Here is a 19,356-nt window from a genome sequence, read left to right as displayed (position 1 = left end):
GTGGTCATTATGGCTCAGGCATCAGTAATGAAATGCAGTTGGAGCCAATAGTGACGGAAAAAATCAACAAAGGAAGAATAATCCTCTGAACAGTCCACAAGAAAGGCTTTGGAAACCTGCCATTTTTCATTATGCACTGAAGAAAACTGGTAATCTCTACACTGAGTTTCAGGTTTTATGAAATACATAGGATTTGGAGAAAGCGATCCGGTATATGAATAAAAATCCTGAAATCAAAGGTAAACATAAATGATTTAGTCACTTTGAAGCCATGCCTTAACTAAGGGTTGCTTTCCAGTTATTTCCCTTTTTGAGTTGTGAGGTTGTGTCAGCTTTCCTGAAGTTGTTCATCACTTGTTTTGAGTTTTGTAACTTGGCAAATGTAGCAGCTGAATTGTGCATTGTGCAGTTGCAGGTGCAACAACCCTTCTGTGATGAAGAAATAAGTCTGTTGTGCAATGATGATAGTGAAGGTATGTAGTTATGTCAGCAACATTGAAAGCTATATTATCAAGGCTTGTTCAATATAGTACTACATGTCAACCATACTGTGTGGGTTACTTAGCCACCAGTTGCAGATTGAGAAGCAATGAATCGGAAAAGATGTGCTCAGCACTGTGTAAGAACCTGTTAGTTAATGTTTGACTATGTGGGTTCCTTTTTCATTTTGTTATTGATATTCTAAGAAAACCTTAATAAAAATTATTTTTTTAAAAAAGAGCATACACATGATACTTGATTTGGAGAGTAGGTGATTAGGCGGGTTAGAGAGTAGTCATGCTTTCAGAAGCTCTGTAGATAGAATCTGTTATAACCTGCCTACTTACCATTGGCTGGGGACTAATGACAATCCCACAATCCTGTGGGAGTATGAGCTTCCCCAATGAGGGGGGGGGGGGGGGGGGGCGGAGAAACCATTAGTAAACCCCAAGTATAAATAAAGCTGGCCAGTTTAGGAACCAGCAGGAAGGAGTGTGCAGCAATGGAAGTTGCTGCTGCTGTTCTCTATATGTTATTGTAAATAAATGTTATTACTTTGTATCCTTAAAACTCGTGCTGGATTCTTCGTGGCCCTCACAAAAGAATCATAGTTTAGTTTAGCTGTATTCTTGTAAATCTTAGTTAGCAATTCAAACCTATTTAATTGTATTGTTAATAAATTAGCTTTGTTAAAAAAAAAAGAGGAAAAAATAATAAAAAATGTTTGACTATGACCAAAAGAACCTGTTTCCCTGCCAATTTGAAGATAGAACATAGAACATAACAGCGCAGGCCCTTCGTGCCTGTAAGACATTTTAGAAATCCTGTCAGATTTACAAAACATTCTGCCAAACTTGTAATGGATTAACGTTCTGCAGAAGTTTACAACCAATTATTTATGCAGAATTATAAAACACGGAAGGCAGCCATTCAGCCCATCAGGCCTGTGCTTGCGTTTTGAAGCAACTATCCAATTGGTACCACTCTTTCCCTATTGCCATTCATATTTTTCATTTAAGTATTCTCTCAATTTCCTTTAGAAAGTGATGCTTGAATCTGCTTCCCCCATCATTTCAGACAGTGCATTCCAGATCATCATAACTTGGCTGCTCCTGGTTCTTTGCTCTGCTGACTGATCCTTCTACACGGGAAACAGTTTCTCCTTATTTATTCTTTGAAAAGCCTTCATGATTTTGAACCTTTCAGTCAAACCTATCCTCAACTCAGACTGCTCCAAGGAGAACAATCTCAACTCAATTCACATAACTGAAGTCTTTCATCTCTGCAACCATTCTAGGAAAGCTCTTCTGCCCACGCTCTAGGAATTTAAGTGTCTTCTTAAAGTGCTGTGCTGAAAATTGAAAACAAAGCTTCAACTGGGACCAAACTAGAAGTTTATCAAGGTAACAGCATAATTCCATCACTTTTGTAATCTATGGGTTGGAGTTTTTACTTAGAGGTGGGAAGGCAGGTCGAGGGGGTGTGGGGGGTGGTCGGTGGCTGGACTCAGGTCAGGAGACTGGAGAAAGTGATTCCCTCAAGCCACGTGAATTTAAGGAAAGGAACTGATCAACATCTTTTTTTCTCCATTTTCTGACTGATAGCCCGCAGAGAAAAGAGAAATTCTTTGGGGGGAGGGAGGGTTCTCTGTTGCCCACAACCAGTAGCGGAGTTCCCAATGCGCCGAAGAAGCTCATAGCGTGGGATAAACAAGATCAGCGCCCGGCACTGATCCCTTTGCGATTCCCTGGTCCTCCGATGATGGAGGCATCGAAGTCTGCGTCCCACGCCAGCGGGAGGATGCAAATTAGTCAGCTGAAACCCTTTGAATCCTATTAACTGGCTGGATAACAAATTCTCACACCCCCGTGATGCCCCAGCGCTCTGGGCCAGGATTCATACGGGCGTGAATTAGTACAGGTTTTGCTAACCTGGCCCTAACATGGTACGTACCAAGAAAGTAAGTATTAAGATAGATGCCCCCACAACGCAAACCATCAGACCCAGCCCATCAGAGACCCGCACCAGATCCCCGATAACAGAGGACCCCACATATCAGTGACCCCCCATATCAGAGAAAGCTACATTTCAGAGATGTAACATTATCGGCACGCCAAAGCCATTAAATCTTGCGAGAATTGCAATGCTCGGAGGAACGCCTTGCGGGATCTAATGAGAACTTGTGAAAGGTTGCGATCTGAATCTCGCCCTCGCTGGATGAGATCCAGGTTTACATATTTAAGTGAGCAATTAGGCTCACTGTCGGCACCCGATGCCCGGGAACGAATGCCCGTGCCTGGGATACCTTGCCAAGACGCCATTTAGCACTGGTCCACACAAACGTTGACCAGACATACCGGCACCTGGGGGTATGGGGGCAGGTGGTCTCAAAGCCATCAGAGGCACCTAGATGGTCGGGCTCTGGGCAGGGTAGTACCCTGGCACTCGCGCTGCCACCCGGGCACCTTCGCACTGCCGGCCTGGCACCATGGCACTTCCACCTGGGCACCAGGGTACCAGGTGGCACTGCCAGGCTTGCAGGGGCATTGCCATGGTGCCAGAATGGCAGTGCGAAGGGGTTACCCTGTCTTTATGAAGTGGGTTGAGGGGGGCTCGAGGACCCCCTAACAGGTAAGTTGGGGTGTTTGGGGGTCCAAGGCCACAGTCGGGATGTCGAGGGGAGTCGAGAGATCGTGGCGGTATTTTAAAAAGGCCACCAATCTCCTTCTGCACTGATGAGCAGCTCCGTTTGATGCGTGGTCATTCTCGCTCCTGCAGGCGATAAGAAACACCCTGCTAAATGTGCTCAAATCAGGACTCTTTATTTCCCATTAAATCACGCCCTCTTTCTTTGATCAATGCCACTCAAAGAGAACAAAGAACAATACAGCACAGGAACAGGCCCTTCGGCACTCCGAGCCTTTACTGGTCATGATACCAATCTTTGCCAAAACCCTCAGCACCTCCTTGTGCATATCCCTCTATACCCATCCTATCCATGTGGTTGTCAAGTTGCCTTTTGAACGCCGTTAATGTATCTGCTTCGGACTGGGGCTGGGGATGTGGTGTTGGAGCTAGGGAAGATAAATGAGGCATTTAAAGAGTATTACGAGGGGCTTATGAGGTGGATCCAGGGGGTAGAGAAGGGGGACAGGGGGCGGTTTCTGGATGAGCTGGAATTCCCCCAGTTGGAGGAAGCAAAGAGACAGGCATTGGAGGAGCCCCTGGGGCTGAGGGAGGTGCTGGATAGTATCAGGAGTATGAAGTCGGGGAAGGCCCCTGGGCCGAATGGGTACCCTGTGGAATTTTATAAGGAATTTGCAGCGGACCTGGCACCACATCTGTTGGGGGTGTTTAATGAAGCACTGGAGAAGGGGGAGTTGCCTGAGAGGATGACGCAGGTAGTAATCACACTAATCCCCCAAAAAGGGAAGGATCCGATGGAATGTGGGTTGTATAGATCCATATCACTATTGAACACGGATGTGAAAGTATTGGCTAAGTTGTTGGTGCGGAGGATGGAGGACTATGTGCCGGGGGTGGTTGCAGAAGATCAAACAGGCTTTGTGAAGGGCAGGCAGCTCGCGAGTAATATAAGACGGCTGTTGAATGTGGTGATGAATCTGTCGGGGGCTGTGGTACCAGAGGTGGTGGTGTCCATGGGCGTGCAGAAGGCATTTGATCGGGTGGAGTGGCGGTACTTGTTCGAAGTTTTGGGAAGGTTTGGGCCGAGATTTGTGGCATGGGTGCGGTTGCTGTATGTGGCGCCAAGAGCGAGGGTGAGGACGAATTATTTGTGCTCACAAAGCTTTGACTTACACAGGGGTACAAGGTAGGGATGCCCAATGTCACCGTTACTGTTTGAACTAGTCATAGAGCCATTGGCGATGGCTCTCAGGCGATCGGCGGAGTGGCGGGGGATTATGAGGGGACAGAGGGAGCATCAGGTGTCGTTCTGGGAGGGAGGGAGATAGAGAACCTAGTGGAGTGGTGTAGCGACAACAATCTCTCCCTCAATGCCAGCAAAATTAAAGAGCTGGTAATTGACTTCAGGAAGCAAAGTACTATACACACCCGTCAGCATCAACGGGGCCGAGGTGGAGATGGTTAGCAGTTTCAAATTCCTAGGGGTGCACATCTCCAAAAATCTATCCACGTCCACCCACGTCGACGCTACCACCAAGAAAGCACAACAGCGCCTATACTTCCTCAGGAAACTAAGGAAATTCGGCATGTCCACATTGACTCTTACCAACTTTTACAGATGCACCATAGAAAGCATCCTATCAGGCTGCATCACAGCCTGGTATGGCAACTGCTCAGCCCAGGACCGCAAGAAACTTCAGAGAGTCGTGAACACTGCCCAGTCCATCACACAAACCTGCCTCCCATCCATTGACTCCATCTACACCTCCCGCTGCCTGGGGAAAGCGGGCAGTATAATCAAAGATCCCTCCCACCCGGCTTACTCACTCTTCCAACTTCTTCCATCGGGCAGGAGATACAGAAGTCTGAGAACACGCACGAACAGACTCAAAAACAGCTTCTTCCCCACTGTCACCAGACTCCTAAATGACCCTCTTATGGACTGATTTCATTAACACTACACCCTGCATGCTTCATCCGATGCCAGTGCTTTTGTAGTTACATTGTATATGTTGTGTTGCCCTATTATGTATTTTCTTTTATTCCCTTTTCTTCTCATGTACTTAATGATCTGTTGAGCTGCTCGCAGAAAAATACTTTTCACTGTACCTCGGTACACGTGACAATAAACAAATCCAATCCAATCCAATCCAATCTATGCCGATGACCTCTTGCTGTATGTTTCGCATCCGTTGGAGAGTATGGGAAGGATTATGGGCCTGTTGGGGAGGTTTGGAGGGTTCTTGGGGTACAAGCTGAATGTCGGGAAAAGCGAGTTATTCCCAGTGAATGAGCTGGCATAGCGGGCTAATTTAGGGGGATGCCATTTACAGTAGCGAGGGATAGGTTTAGGTATTTGGGGATTCAGGTATCGAGGGAATGGACCGGGCTCCATAAGTGGAACTTAACAAAGCTGGTGGAGGAGGCCAGGGAGAATCTTAGGAGGTGGGATACACTGCACTTAACATTGGCGGGGAGGGTCCAAGTGGTGAAAATGAATATTTTGCCGAGGTTCTTGTTTATCTTTCAGGCTCTCCTGATCTTTATAGCAAATGCCTTTTTTCGGAAAGTGGACACGATCATCTCAGGATTTGTAAGGGCGGGGAAGGTGCCGAGGGTGGGGAGGACCCTGCTACAGAGGCAGCAGGGGGGGTTGGCATTGCCGAACTTGCTTCATTATTATTGGACGGCGAATGTGGACAAGTTGCGGCAGTGGTGGGAAGGAGAAGGGGTTGAGTGGGTTCGGATGGAGGAGGAATTTTGTAAGGGGTCTAGTTTGAGGGCTATGGTGACGGCAGCATTGCCAATGGCTCCGAGAAGGTATTCAGGGAGCCCAGTGGTGCAGTCCACGGTGAAGATATGGAATTAGCTGAGGAGGCATTTTAAGATGGAAGGGATGTTGGTGCTAATGCCGCTTGCGAGAATCATGGGTTTGAGCCAGGGTGGATGGACAGTGTGTATAGGAGGTGGAGGGAAGTGGGGCTGGTCAAGGTGAGGGATTTGCATTTGGAGGAATGGTTCGTCAGTCTGGAGGAGCTAAGGGAGTGGGTAGAGCTGCCGTGGAGTAGTGAGTTCAGGTATCTGCAGGTTAGTGATTTTGCACGAAAGGTCTGGAGGGGGTTCCCTAGGTTGCCTGGATACACCCTGCTGCAGCGACTGCTGCTTCTGGATTTGGAAGGGGAGGGAAAAATTGGGGATATATATAAGTGGCTGGGGGAGCAGGTAGGTGAGCGGGTGGTGAAAATTAAGGAGAAATGAGAAGCGGAGTTGGGAGGAGAGATCAATGGGGGAGTATGGAGTGAGGCACTGCGAAGGGTAAACGGGACCTTTACACATGAATCGGGCGAGAATGAGTGGGTTCTTTCAGGGGGTAGCAGATGAGTGTGAGAGGTGTGGGCGGGGACCAGCGAATCACGCGCACATGTTTTGGGTTTGTGAAAAATTGGGAAGATTCTGGGCGGGTGTGTTCGCGGTCTTACCAGGATAGTGGAGGAGGAGGTGCATCCGGACCCTTTGGTGGCAATATTTGGGGTTTCAGAGAATCCGGAGCTCATGGAGAAGAGGAAGGCCGATGTCGTGGCCTTCTCCTCTCTGATTGGAGGGCGGCAAATTTTACTGGAGTGGCGGTCGGCATCGCCACCGGGGGTAGCGGCATGGTCGGGTGATCTGTACGGCTTCCTGCAGTTAGAGAAGATAAAATATAAGTTAAGGGGCTCAGCAGGGTAGTTTGAGAAAAGGTGGGAGATGTTTGAGGAGCTATTCGTCGCAGGTGGTTGGGGAGTGGGTGATGGGGGGAGGGGGGTGAAAAAGGGGAAAAATCTGTCCAGTCTGTATAGCTGATTGTAGGGAAGTATGTTTCCCGGGATATTTATTTGCTGTAACCTACTTTGACACGTTTGTACTAAAATACGTTAGTGTATCTGCTTCCACAATCTCCCCTGGCAACGTGTTCCAGGCACTCACCATCCTCTGCATAAAAAACCTACCTCGCACATCCCCTTAAACTTTGCCCCACGGACCTTAAACCTATGCCCCCTGGTGACTGACCCCTCCACCTTGGGAAAGAGTGCCTGCCCATCCACTCTATCCATGCCCCTCATAATCTTATAGACTCCTTTACGTCCTTCCCAGGAACATGACATGCCTATCCTTCACCTTGTTTAAGCCACGTTTCTATTACTGCCACGGGATAATAATCCCTCATCACTACTTGCGTTTGCTACACACAAACCATATCACCTACACTGAGGTATTTAAGCACATGCACAATTAACCCATCTAGGTCTGTTGCATCTGATCCTTATTTCTGAAGTGCTTTTTATTTTAATGTGGTTTGTCTCTTTTAGTCTTGTTTACCTTGTATTTCTTCTCTAATGTATTAAATCTCGTGACCCTCCCACTACCAAATTAGTGTATATCCTCCCACAATTTTAATCCATGTTATTTCCTGTCCAATGTTGCATGTATTAGCTGTCTTATGGGCAAGAATCCATTATTAACTATGCTCATAGTTTAACTAAAACACCCTTGGAAAAGTATTCACTGGAACTATATTGAGTGATTTTTCTGGATAAATCTAATATTAATTGATTTTTTAACAACAGCTCTGCAAATTGCTTAAGTCTACATGGGAAAATAATTGGTTGCAATTCAAACTTCGTAAGTTATTGTCGAAAAAAGGCATTGCACCATTCTTCACTGTGAACACTTATTAGGGATGAAGAACAATTATTGCCAAGGAAAAATAAATCTTTGCATCATATTTGTTCCAGGAATTCAGAAGGTTAGAATACAAAAATAAGTTTTAAAACTATCTATTATCAAGACTGAGAGAGACATTAAGTACTCTCAGGTGATATGAAATGTTATAATATGCAACTCAAACATTCAAGGGGCTGAAAGCTGTATTAAAAGGTATCCTTAAATTCAGACAGCCATGGAACGTGTGTGAATGACATGAGCAAAGGGAGGCAGCTTGTGGATAAGTTGTTTCAGGAACTCGTTTTTCTGTTACTTGTGCTGGGTTCCTGCTCTGTGGGATCGCTGTGGGGGAGAGTTTGTTGTGTGAATAGAGAGGTCCAGATAGCATCTTTTCTCCGGATAGATTTTAGGGCCTTCAATTCTGAGTGAGCAACTGAATGTTTAGCAGATTGGATTAAGCAGGCACGTGGGCCACTTTTGAGCAGGTGTTTCCAAGGGCCTCTGGGTCAGGCTGCTCAAGACCTAATATAACTAGGTAGAGCACGAGCACCACAAGTTCCATCTACCTGCTTAAAAAATTACAATTGGGGGGGTCCTACTAGGACTGATACTAGGGGCCGGATTCTTCCGCCCACCCTCCGCAAGATCACCACGGGCGAGGCGCGGACAATGGAAAAATCCATTGACCTCGGGCGGGATTCTTCGGTCGCTGGGTGGGCGCGGCCGGAGAATCCCGCCCTCGGAATTTTGCTGATGCAAATCAGGGCCCTAACACCTATAGGAACTGGATTAGATCATCTATCACTTTGAGCCTATTCTGCCGTTCAATTCGATCATGACTAATTTGTATCTCCATCTACCTACCTTGATTACACCTTCAACACCCTGGCCGAATAAAAATCCATAATTTTAAAAGGAGAGAGTTCCAGATTTCCATTAAGCTTAGTGTGCTTCTTGATATCACCCTAAACACCTAAGATGTAATTTTAAGACTGCATCCATTTGTTCATGACCTGACCTGACCTGACATGACCTATGTTGAAGTCTACCTAGTCAATCACTAATTATCCCTTCTCCCTATTCCAGTTAACAGCATAAAAAGGCAATGGACATCCTACATCAAGTGCATCAGCTCCAAACCAGCTCCGATGAGAATGCACAACACCAATCTGATGGAGATCCATCAGTGTTCGCCTGCACCCTCTACTAGCGCAGGTACATGCATCTTAGTGAGACCTAATTCTAGACTAGGTTTGGGCTCACCTCAGCCATGTACGCACAGCAGGTGGAGGCAGTGACAGCCGAGGTCTCTGAAACTCTGAGGACTGCTGAAGACCAAGCCCCTGCTGAGGCTAGGTCCAATGATAAGCCTCTGGATTGGTCCTGAAAGAAATGTTGGACAGAGTTGCAGAGACAGGAGGGAGAACATCCAATCAGATTTGTCAGCGGCCATCATTGGACTGGAGCGAACGATGGACGAGTCGGTCCACGTTCTTTATGATGTTGTGGCTCTGGAATGCACGCACTTCGAAGTGTCCATGGGAAGGCTGCCTTGCAGACTCAGGTTCAACAGTTTCTTCAGGATTTCTGTTCGGACCTGCACAGCATCGCCCTAGCTGTGGGTCCATTCCAGTGGCTACATGAGAGGGGGAGAAGATGCCTAAAGCTTCCTCCAGCTGCCCCTTCTCCTCAAGAAGTGAACCAAAGGGAGGAGGAGTGCCAGCCAGACACACCGAGGCAACCACCCATAACATTCCAAGGGTGTCCTGATGCTCCAAGTCAGTGAGCGCATCAACTCCAGCAGGTCAGCCCGAGGGGGTGCACCTGCCCAGAGCAGGAGACCTTTCCCAAGCTGGGGCCCTCCAGGCCTCGGGCTACTAGAGGATGCCTGCCAACGACATCTGAGACAACAGCACATAGCAGTCAGCAGGCTGCCTCTATCTCTGCCCAGGATGTCACGGCTGCACCTACATATAAAGGTAGGGAATGAAAATTAAAATGTTCTGAATGTAAAATGGTGGCATGGGTGTTCATACACTGTATACACTCCTCACTATTGTAATTTTTTCACATTTATCTCTCTCCGAGTCTCAAGTAATCAATGGCTAATCGATGTGATGCAAAACCCTGTGTTCATTCATCAACCAAAAATGTACCCCCCAAATTAGCTTCCATCTGGATCTCAATTCCATTACCTCTCACTCAATCTCAACACAATGATTAACCTGAATTACAATGTCTGCAGCATGAACAAAGGCAGTTCATAATAAGAATGACAGCTGGACAATGCATCTTTTGGATCTCAGGCAAACATTACTTGGCCTCAGGAGAATTGCTCATCAAGATTAGTGATTATCCTGATGCTGCCACACTGTCTGTAGTTTGTGGATGTAACAAGTATTTGTTGCAAGTAAGTTTAGGATCTATTCTCTCAAGTATATGTTGCAATGTCATCTATTTTATTACGGTGGGGAAAAGTATTATTCACCATTGAGCACTTGAGGCTTTCATGCAGCATGTTTGCGTCTCTGCACTTAAAGCTTTATGTTATCAATTTCTTACTTCCCACTCTCCCCATGCATGACGCTAAAAGATGGAAATTAGTTCTACTTGGTGACACTAGAAATGTCTGCAAGAGCAGAATGTCTGCAAGAGCGGAATGAGTCTGTGATGTCAGAAGTGTGTTCATCTTGACAAAGTTGTCTACTTACCTGTGAGGATCTTACTTTGTTCTTCTATGGCTGCCGAGTGGTGCTTCACAGAATCTTTCTGTAAAGGCACAACATTCAACTCAATATGAAATTCATTGCATGACTGTGCACTCATTGACTTAAGTCATAGAGAAAGGATTGCCCTTTATGAGATGGGCAATGTCAAGGTATGGTATGCTATGAAAGTGATGCTTTGGGACATCTCTCTGATCCTCAGCAGGATCTATGAAGGGAAGAAGTTGTCATTAACTGCTGTGTCAATGCTGACTGGGCAACATTTCTCTCCAATGTAAGACATAGATTTGGCAGGCTTCTGACAAATGCCGGGTCATCAGTGTTTATATTGTAAATATTGAAACAATGGACCTGCTGAGCCAATGTCTATGAGGACAATGCAAACATAATTTGCAGCTTTGAATGAATGCTGTAGAGTACGAGGTCACTGCCTCCTGATGGCCGAAGGCATATTGGGGCGCAGTAGCAAGATAAGGCTTAGCTTTGTTCATCCATGAGAGATGGATTTTGGAGACGTTGCTATCCGGATGTTGCTCCCTCGAGATGGTCAAGTGCTAACCACTGACGAATGATTTTCCTGTCAATGCCGCCTTGCTAAGCTGCTGACTTACTGGCATGAGTACATCTGTGTGATGGATAGTGTTTCAGCCACTTAGAGGCTGTCATGCCTACTGGCTTGGTGGTGTCATGGTGGAGTCGCACAGTGTATTTGCTCAGGGAGGTGCGATAGTAGAGTACTGATCGCAGTCCACAGTGACCACATGATCCCAAGGCTACTGGGCCTTCTAAGGATGATCTCATCATTAGGGCTAAAGGTGACTTATACTACTCCTCTGATCATTGACAGTTTGATAACTTTTCCTGATATTTTGATGCTGAGAATGAAAGTTTTTTTCTGTCCCCTGCCCAGAGGCCCGAAGAGAACCTGGATTGTGAAAACTTGCCTTCGCCATGTTCCTTTCAAAACCTTGCAGCTACGAGGCTGTCATGGGAAGGTCTGCCTGTTCAGATTCATCCCCTTCCAAGTTCTCCTCATCCAAGGAGATGACCAGCTCTTCAGCATAACCATCTGGCAACACATTTCCCCTTTGCAGCTCAAGGTTGTGCAGGGCACAGTAAACAACGGTGATGCAGGACACTCTCTGTGGTGAGTATTGGAAAACCCCAGCTAACTTGTCCAAACTAGTTTGCTTTATTAAGGACTTTGCAGTGGAATGTGTAGCATTGTATCTCTTCTCAAATGCACTTGCCCCTCCTTAGCAGCATCTGGAACTTTGTAGGGCCTGCTGGTTCTTGATCCTCAGGCGATGGTCTTCTCTAAGCTGTACCAATGAACGAGCGTCATTAACCATGGCTTATCACTGAAGAGCAAACCATGCAAGCGCTGAGGTCTCTGAATATCTCTGGCTTCTGTGATTGCTTCAAAATCGAAGAGTTGCGCAAGTTCCCATGGTACCTAGCACAAACATGCTGGATTTGCTTTCCGTGATCACAGACACCTGGACATTGAGAAATCCTTTTCCATTCATGAATCTTGCAGGCTGCTGCCAGGGAGCTCTCAAGGCCAAATGTTAGCAGTCGATGGTGTCCTGCGCTTGTGGGAGACCTCAGATCACAGCAAATCTCACAATTCTGGCAGCTAGGCTTGTTTCATCCATGCAGAACAGCACGCAAAGGTGAATTTTACTAAAAATGGTAGGGCATCTGTCACAACCCTTATGCATCTGTGTGAGATTCCGCGAAGGTCCCAAGTGGAGCTCTGGAACGAAACACCAACAAAAAGGTCCAATGCTGCGGTAACCTTCAGAACAAATGGCATTGGATGCCCTCAGATTTGGCAAATGTGAGCTACCAAATTCCTATTCAAGCAAAGGCACCTGCAGCACTGTCTTTCACTAACCTCTGTGTATGAGCTCCATCTTCTGTAGACCATTGGTCAAAGGAAACATCTTCATGCATTTTGCCCCTCCTTAGCAGCATCTGGAACTTTGTAGGGCCTGCTGGTTCTTGATCCGCAGGCGATAGTCTTCTCTAAGCTGTGCCAAGCAGCAAGGTACCTCCTTCTCCTCCTTCTAATCATATTTATCAACAAGGCAGCATTGCCTGCTACCTGCATTCTCCAAACATCCTTGTGTCTGTGAACAGATATGATGGCTGTTCCCCTATACAAGACAGGAATCCAGTCTCTAGCCCTTGACTTCCTCTCAGTCTGTACATGGCATGCCAAAGCCACCCCTTGCAGTACGATATCATCCTGGAGATCGTGAAGTGGCTGCGTATTCACCCCAGACTTCACTGCGCATTGGCAACGAGGGTATTAGGAGTCAAAAGATCCATGTCCTATAATACATAGTCAGGCTTCGGGTGGTTGACCTCCAGTGACCTAGACCAGAACTATCAATACCCAATCCTTTCACTGGAGTTATGGTCTGCAAGCATAGTGTCTTGCATGGCATGACCAGCTCACTGGGAACACTGAGGCTTGTATGACCATGCTGTTTCTGCACGGCAGACATGGCTCTTGATTGTTTGAGCCTACATTCATGCTCACATTCCTCTGTCAGAATAAGATGCCACTACAGCAGTACCAACAATTAATGGATTCTTGCCTAAATGTGCAACATTAATAAAGGAGCCAAGCTCATTCATTGTGCATGAGACTCTCTAGTCTAACACTCAGCTGAACCATGCTTTCCATGGCTTGGGAAGGAAATCTATTAGGAGCCCTTCAACCGGCCAAAAAATGTTTGGCTTAAGTCCCTCAATACGCCCAGAGATGCCTTCTTGATCGATTGTTTTGAGCTTGTTTTCAAACTGTTATTCTTCGATAAATGGAAAATAGTACTATTGATTTTTATGAGTGAGACCAGCTTCCAACCTCGCATTATCCACCAATTTCCTTCCAACTTGCTCCATACTCACCGACTCCTAATTCACGTTAATCCTGTCACTATCCAGCTTTCCCGTTCCCCTTGACCCCATCATTGTTCATGTGTTACTGAACCGTCTCATGTTGATGTTCCCACAAAGTATTTCAATCTGACTCCTCCCCTTCTCGAGGCCACATGCCCCCCCCCCCCTCCCTCCCTCTCCCCTCCCCCCCCAAACCATGAAACTATCCAACAGCCACTCACGACTTTTAAGCTACTGACTTACAGGATCCAGGTGCTTTCCCTGAATGTTAGGGTGCCTTCTTTTTTACAGTACCATGACTAGAAGCCCCAAGACCAAATGCCTTCGGTGATTGACCACGCCCTGCACACCACACTGTGCAAGACCATCACTACAAGGGTGAATGTTCCCTCACTGAAGCCCAGAAGCAAGCCATGCATGCCAAGCAGAGCCCTCTCACATGGCCCGTTCAGTCCCAGGACAATCTCTTTAATTTGCCCCCGACATGTGGCCTCAGTCCCAGGACAGTCTCTGATCCTTCTTTGAACAATCTTATAAATCTTGCCCCAGGACAGACTTTCCCTGCTCCGATCTGTTCCTTAACAACCACTCATATTGCTTCCGTCTCATCCCTTCCTCCTTGTGCTCCCCACCCCTAATCCTGCCTCTGCCTTGCCCTCCCCTCTCAGGTTCTAGCTTTCTCCCTTCTTGCCTCTATCTCACTCCTCACATGTTTCACCACCCTTTCCCACCCCATCCTGCCTCCAGCTTACCCAAGCCTGTTGGTTTTGTAACCTGTGGCACGTTTTGGCACAGCTTGTGCTTCAGGCAACCAATATTTTTCAGCTGCGGTCTTAAAGGAAGATGAACGCAGTAACTACAGACCTCCAAATTGTGGATGAGCTGAAGCTCACCAGGTGTATGTCACTTATATTCAGCTGTAAAACAGACCACTCTAAATACCTGCTGGTGGCGCACTTAATTTGGAGGGGGTAACATTATTCTGGCATGTTGGCTTGTTAATGAGCACTTATGAGATGAAAATGTGGTTCCTGGCACAGATCAGCGGGAAACCCGCTTTATCCTGCCATCAAAATCGAGAACACAAAATTCTGAATTAATTTTCCACCGGTGGGAAATTGACTTTCTCAATCACACCACGTCTAGTGCACCCACCCACCATGATTCCCACCACTGACAGGAATTGTCATTTTGCCCAATATATGGATTGCACGCAGCAGTTCCCCTCGAGTAAACTTGATTGACAACTTTGCTGAGTATCTAAACGCTGATTTAAAAAAATGTCAGCCAAAATTGAACTGGTGGCTAATGAAATAATACACTACTTAAATATAGATCTAATAAAGTTCAAACATTGATGCGTACAAATTACATTATTCGCTAGAACCTTACCAGATGATCTAGTGTCAAAACCCCCCCCTCAGGAACCACGGGAAACCTTTGTGATCTCCCCATGGGACAGGTGGAGTACAAGCTCTCCAGGTCGGGGGCAGAGGCCTACCACCTGGGGCTTGTTATGAGCAAAGGTTAAAAGCAGGCCCAGTTCAGGGCCTGGTGAGATAAGTCCTCCCAGCTAGGATTACACTGGGAGCGAGATGCTATGATTTGCAGACTCTTGTAAATACTTGTAACTAAATCTCTCTTATGTTTACCGTCAGTATTCTTTGTGTCATTATATCTAGCAAACAAACTATTGACCATTAAAGAATGCTAGTAATTGTCTGGATTCTTAGACCCAGATTTCCCAGTCGTTGAATTGTCAGAGACCGGATGTACCCCTGACATAAGCATCAGAATAAGAAATCAGCTGGGGCTGGTTTAGCACACTGGGCTAAATAGCTGGCTTGTAATGCAGAACAAGGCAGCAGCATGGGTTCAATTCCCGTACCAGCCTCCCTGAACAGGTGCCGGAATATGGCAACTAGGGGCTTTTCACAGTAACTTCATTGAAGCCTACTTGTGACAATAAGTGATTATTAGTATTATATTATTATTAGAACCCCTCAGAATTCCCAACGCACTGACTTTGTGGAAATTGCCTGGGAGGTTTAAACTTGTGATGGCCAATTCCCATACTCCCCAGCATCCTCCAAAAAAACTCCAATGGATGGTTCTGATATACTTAACTGGATAGTTAACCGATGTCTATGTCTATGTATTTGCATTGTGTATTTATTGTATGCTCTATGTTTTTCATGTATGGGACGATCTGCCTGGACTGTATGCAGAACAATACTTTTCACTGACCCTCGGTATACTTGACAATAAATCCAAATCTGTTGTCTAAATCTGTTCACGCTGGCAGGAAATTCCGATCCCAAGCCGGCACACGGGTTTTCCTGCAACGAAGGGCGCTGTCCCATTGACAGAGGTGGGACCGGTAGGCCTCGTTGGCAGGCTGCCTATACCGCCGAAAATCACACGGCGGGGTGGTTGGTAAATCTCGCCCATTATATTGCACCGACCTTCCATGATTATTCTGCATAACTATCTGCACAGGCATTAAAGAATATATACAGCATGGTTTCATATTTTTTTCCCTTTCATCATATCATTATCTATTTGGAAATTATGCTAATTTGTTTTAATTTTGTCAAGCAATCCAGGAAATATTATGGTTCTACATTTATTCCCCAAAATCTATGTAAAGGATTATGTTGCTGAAATTCTGTCGGTGTTCTACAGATCTCCCACCATTACCCTGCAGGAGACTGTTAGATTCCATGGAAATAGCAAAAATATGCATGACCCTCATGGAACTTTGATACTTTTGAATATATCTAGTCACTTACACTAAATCTCTGAAAATTAAAAAAAGCAATCCTTCACTCACATAAAACATGTAATTTAAAGAAGCCTCTATATTATGTTATATAAAATCAGAGTGCATCATATTTGTTTACTTGTTTAGGATACACAAATGATGTCTTATTTAAATTTTAATTGTGCAAAATTAACAAGCCTTAAATTTTTGAAAAGAACTTAAAGTAAATAATTCAAGTGAAAAACAGTGAAAACGTATCGAATGAAGTAGACTTAAATTAGAATAAAGTATTTTACCTGTGTGTTAGCCGCCTATGGCTAATGCAAACCACTCTATGGTTGTCTTGCGCGATGCACACCTTGTGCCGGCTACATTTTACATTTAGGCACGGATCTTTGGTAGAATCGGGCCCTAATGAAAATAATTGGAAAAATAAACTAAGTATAATGCAAAAGAAGCAGAACTTCAACAGTCATTATAAATACATAGAACACCAAAACAAGCGGGCATGAAAATCAGTTGCCATTCCTGGTCCAAAAAATAAAGATAAGGTTAGACATTTATTTCCTTCTTTTCGAGAGCGTGGTTAGAATGGTAGAATTCTGTGTCAGAAATTGTTGTAGAAGCAAGTCCATAAATATGTTTTGAAATTAATTTGATAAATGCTGGAAAAAAGGAATTGTGATAAGTTATTTGAAACTATCAAGAAAGTAGGCCTCAAGCAGGTGACTCACGCAAATAACAGAGATTCAAAATGCCAGATGGCCAGTTTCAGAGCATTAATGTTTATGACTCCAGATATATAGACACAAAAATGTGTGCAAAATGCTCTGGTACCTAAAGATATGAGCCACGACCTACGTTGATTGGCTGGCAGAAATATCTATTAATAAGACTCATATTTTCCTGTTTGTCAAATTTTTACCTTAATGATTTTTTATTCCCACATGATGCCTAAAGCTGAAATAGTGGGCAAATTGCTTGTCCTAAGGCTTTTATGTTCAGCTGTGTTCTTCATCAGACGGCATCAAAAGTAGTCCAGCTATGGCTGTTCCTTCAGATTTTATGAACCTCTCCCCGCCCCCTGCAACGTGAAATACAACAACCTCCATTTGATGTTATTTTGTTTGATAATCTCAAAATGGGATGAGTGTCAAAGCTATGTTCTTTGTTCTGTGGCATTAATTGTTATTTTTTACCACCACAGCAAAGCCAGAAATCTTTGTGTGAGGTAATGAACTATCCTTCAAATATAAGCAACAATCACAAATTATGTCCATTATATTTGAACTTTAGTGTCATACCAATGGTAAACAGTACAAAACTTCAAGCAGAAATCACTGCAATACCTCTGAGAATGAGCATTAAAATAATATTTATTAATATTAAGTCCTTTACTAAACATCACTACCAGCCATCACAAAAGTGAATACAAAAGTTTTAATTTAAAACCAATTTACTGAAAATGCAACGGCGTAAATACTTTCAGATAGAATTTTTAATTGTGTGGAAGCTCTAAATGCACCGTATGGCTATTTCTTCAGCAAGCTTAGTTTTCTATGGGGTGATGGCATCTATTGTAATTGTTCACATTTATACTTTATGTACGCTGGCAGATTAAACAGACTGCCAGCAGCAGAAAATTCAGAAAAAGTTGGCATCTTTCCCTTCCTGTGAGTTTTAGCTTCAAATACAATGAAGTCTGCCTAGATGTGTGAAGAACATGAGAAATAGGAGAATGCCATTCAACCTCTTGAGCCAACAATGTCTTTTTTTAGCGTGTGCAGTAATCACCAAGTTGGGCAATAGTTTATTTCCGCAGTGGCTATTTGGAGCTCTCTGAGCCCTCCGCTGGGTTTTATTAGGGAGCCATCTTCAATGATGCGAGTTAATGATTGAGGTGCACCACAGCTGCAGTCTAGGTTCCCTGCAAGGCCCACTTGCGCCGATTTGCTGCACAAACGCCTTGGCCAGTGCGGAAATGGTGGAGAAGTGCCCAATGTTGGCATGGTGGGTTGATGCCAGGAGAGCGGGCTATAGGATCGGTGATGAGGAAGTGTTTTTTAATGGTGGCATGTTGGCTCTATTCCTGCTGCCACAGGGTCTCTGCTTTTTCTTGGCATGGTGGTCTTAGCCATACAAGCTGGCATAATGGGAGGCCAGCAGCAGGTGGATTTATAAGGTCCTTGTGCAAGCTTGGGTTGATGTAAACCTTCTCCAGGAGATTTCTTGTTGCACTCTCCCTCCTTATGTGATGGGGTAGGATGGTGATCAGGACTGGGAGCCAGAAGAGTTGGGTTGATCAGAGAGTACCCGAGGTGATATGCATTGTTGTGCTGAGCTGGGTATGTACAAGACTGGTGTTGGACCAGTTGGACCATAATGGTGCACAGTACTCTGCAGTCGAGAAACAGATGACAAGAGCTGAGATCCTTAAGGTTTGAGCATCAGCACCCCATGAACAGCCAATAAGTTTGCTGAGGAAGCTGTTTCATATTTTGATCTTTGCTGCTATCTTGCTCAAATGTTTTTTGTTTGTCAGTGTTCAGTCAAGGGTAACACCAAAATGAATGTGATGTTGTTCAGGATTCAGCCTCTTGCCATTTAAGGAGATTTTATGTTCCCTCTTGGTGCTGGCATTGCAGGGGTGGAATATACTTGAGACTGCTTTGGCTGATCTGACTGCAGTCTCAACTACAATTCATGGCAACTCCAGGAGGGGTGAACGGGGGGTTGGAGGTGGGGTTATTGTTGTACTTTTTACTGTTTGACTGTTAACTTTTACCTGGAATGCACAAATGGACGTATTGGACTATATACTGAGGGGGGCAGGTTGTTTCTGGGGAATTGTTATTGTGCTTATTTTTTGTTTGGTTTTTCTTTTGTTGAAAATGTGGAGAATAAAAATATCTTTTTCAAATCCGACAGTTTCAGGCACAAATTGGCCAGCTGTAGGGACTAGTGATTGCTGTCTCAGAATCTCGAGCAGGTGACCCCAACCCTTGTTGGGACAACTGCCATGACACCCTGAGCTAGTATGTGGTCAATTCCAGTCCCACTCGACCGGAGTCGCAACACAGGTGAAATCAGATTTTATTTAATACACCCAGGGGTCTTTGGTTGAAC

General features: G+C 45.2%; 1 protein-coding gene across 1 annotated transcript in view; it reads right to left on the bottom strand.

Moving 5' to 3' along the window:
• The window catches only part of LOC140408558 (testican-3-like), a 959,832-nt gene that overhangs the window by 522,052 nt on the left and 418,424 nt on the right, over positions 1-19,356 (bottom strand). Inside the window, exon 4 of the mRNA XM_072495933.1 lies at positions 16,527-16,641. Within this exon, the coding sequence (XP_072352034.1) occupies positions 16,527-16,641 (115 nt within the window). The remainder of the gene's footprint in view (positions 1-16,526; positions 16,642-19,356) is intronic.

This window comes from Scyliorhinus torazame, chromosome 3, assembly GCF_047496885.1.
Source record: "Scyliorhinus torazame isolate Kashiwa2021f chromosome 3, sScyTor2.1, whole genome shotgun sequence".
Lineage (NCBI taxonomy): Eukaryota > Metazoa > Chordata > Chondrichthyes > Carcharhiniformes > Scyliorhinidae > Scyliorhinus > Scyliorhinus torazame.
Note: the sequence above shows the minus strand (reverse complement) of the source record. Positions and strands in the feature narration are given on the sequence as shown.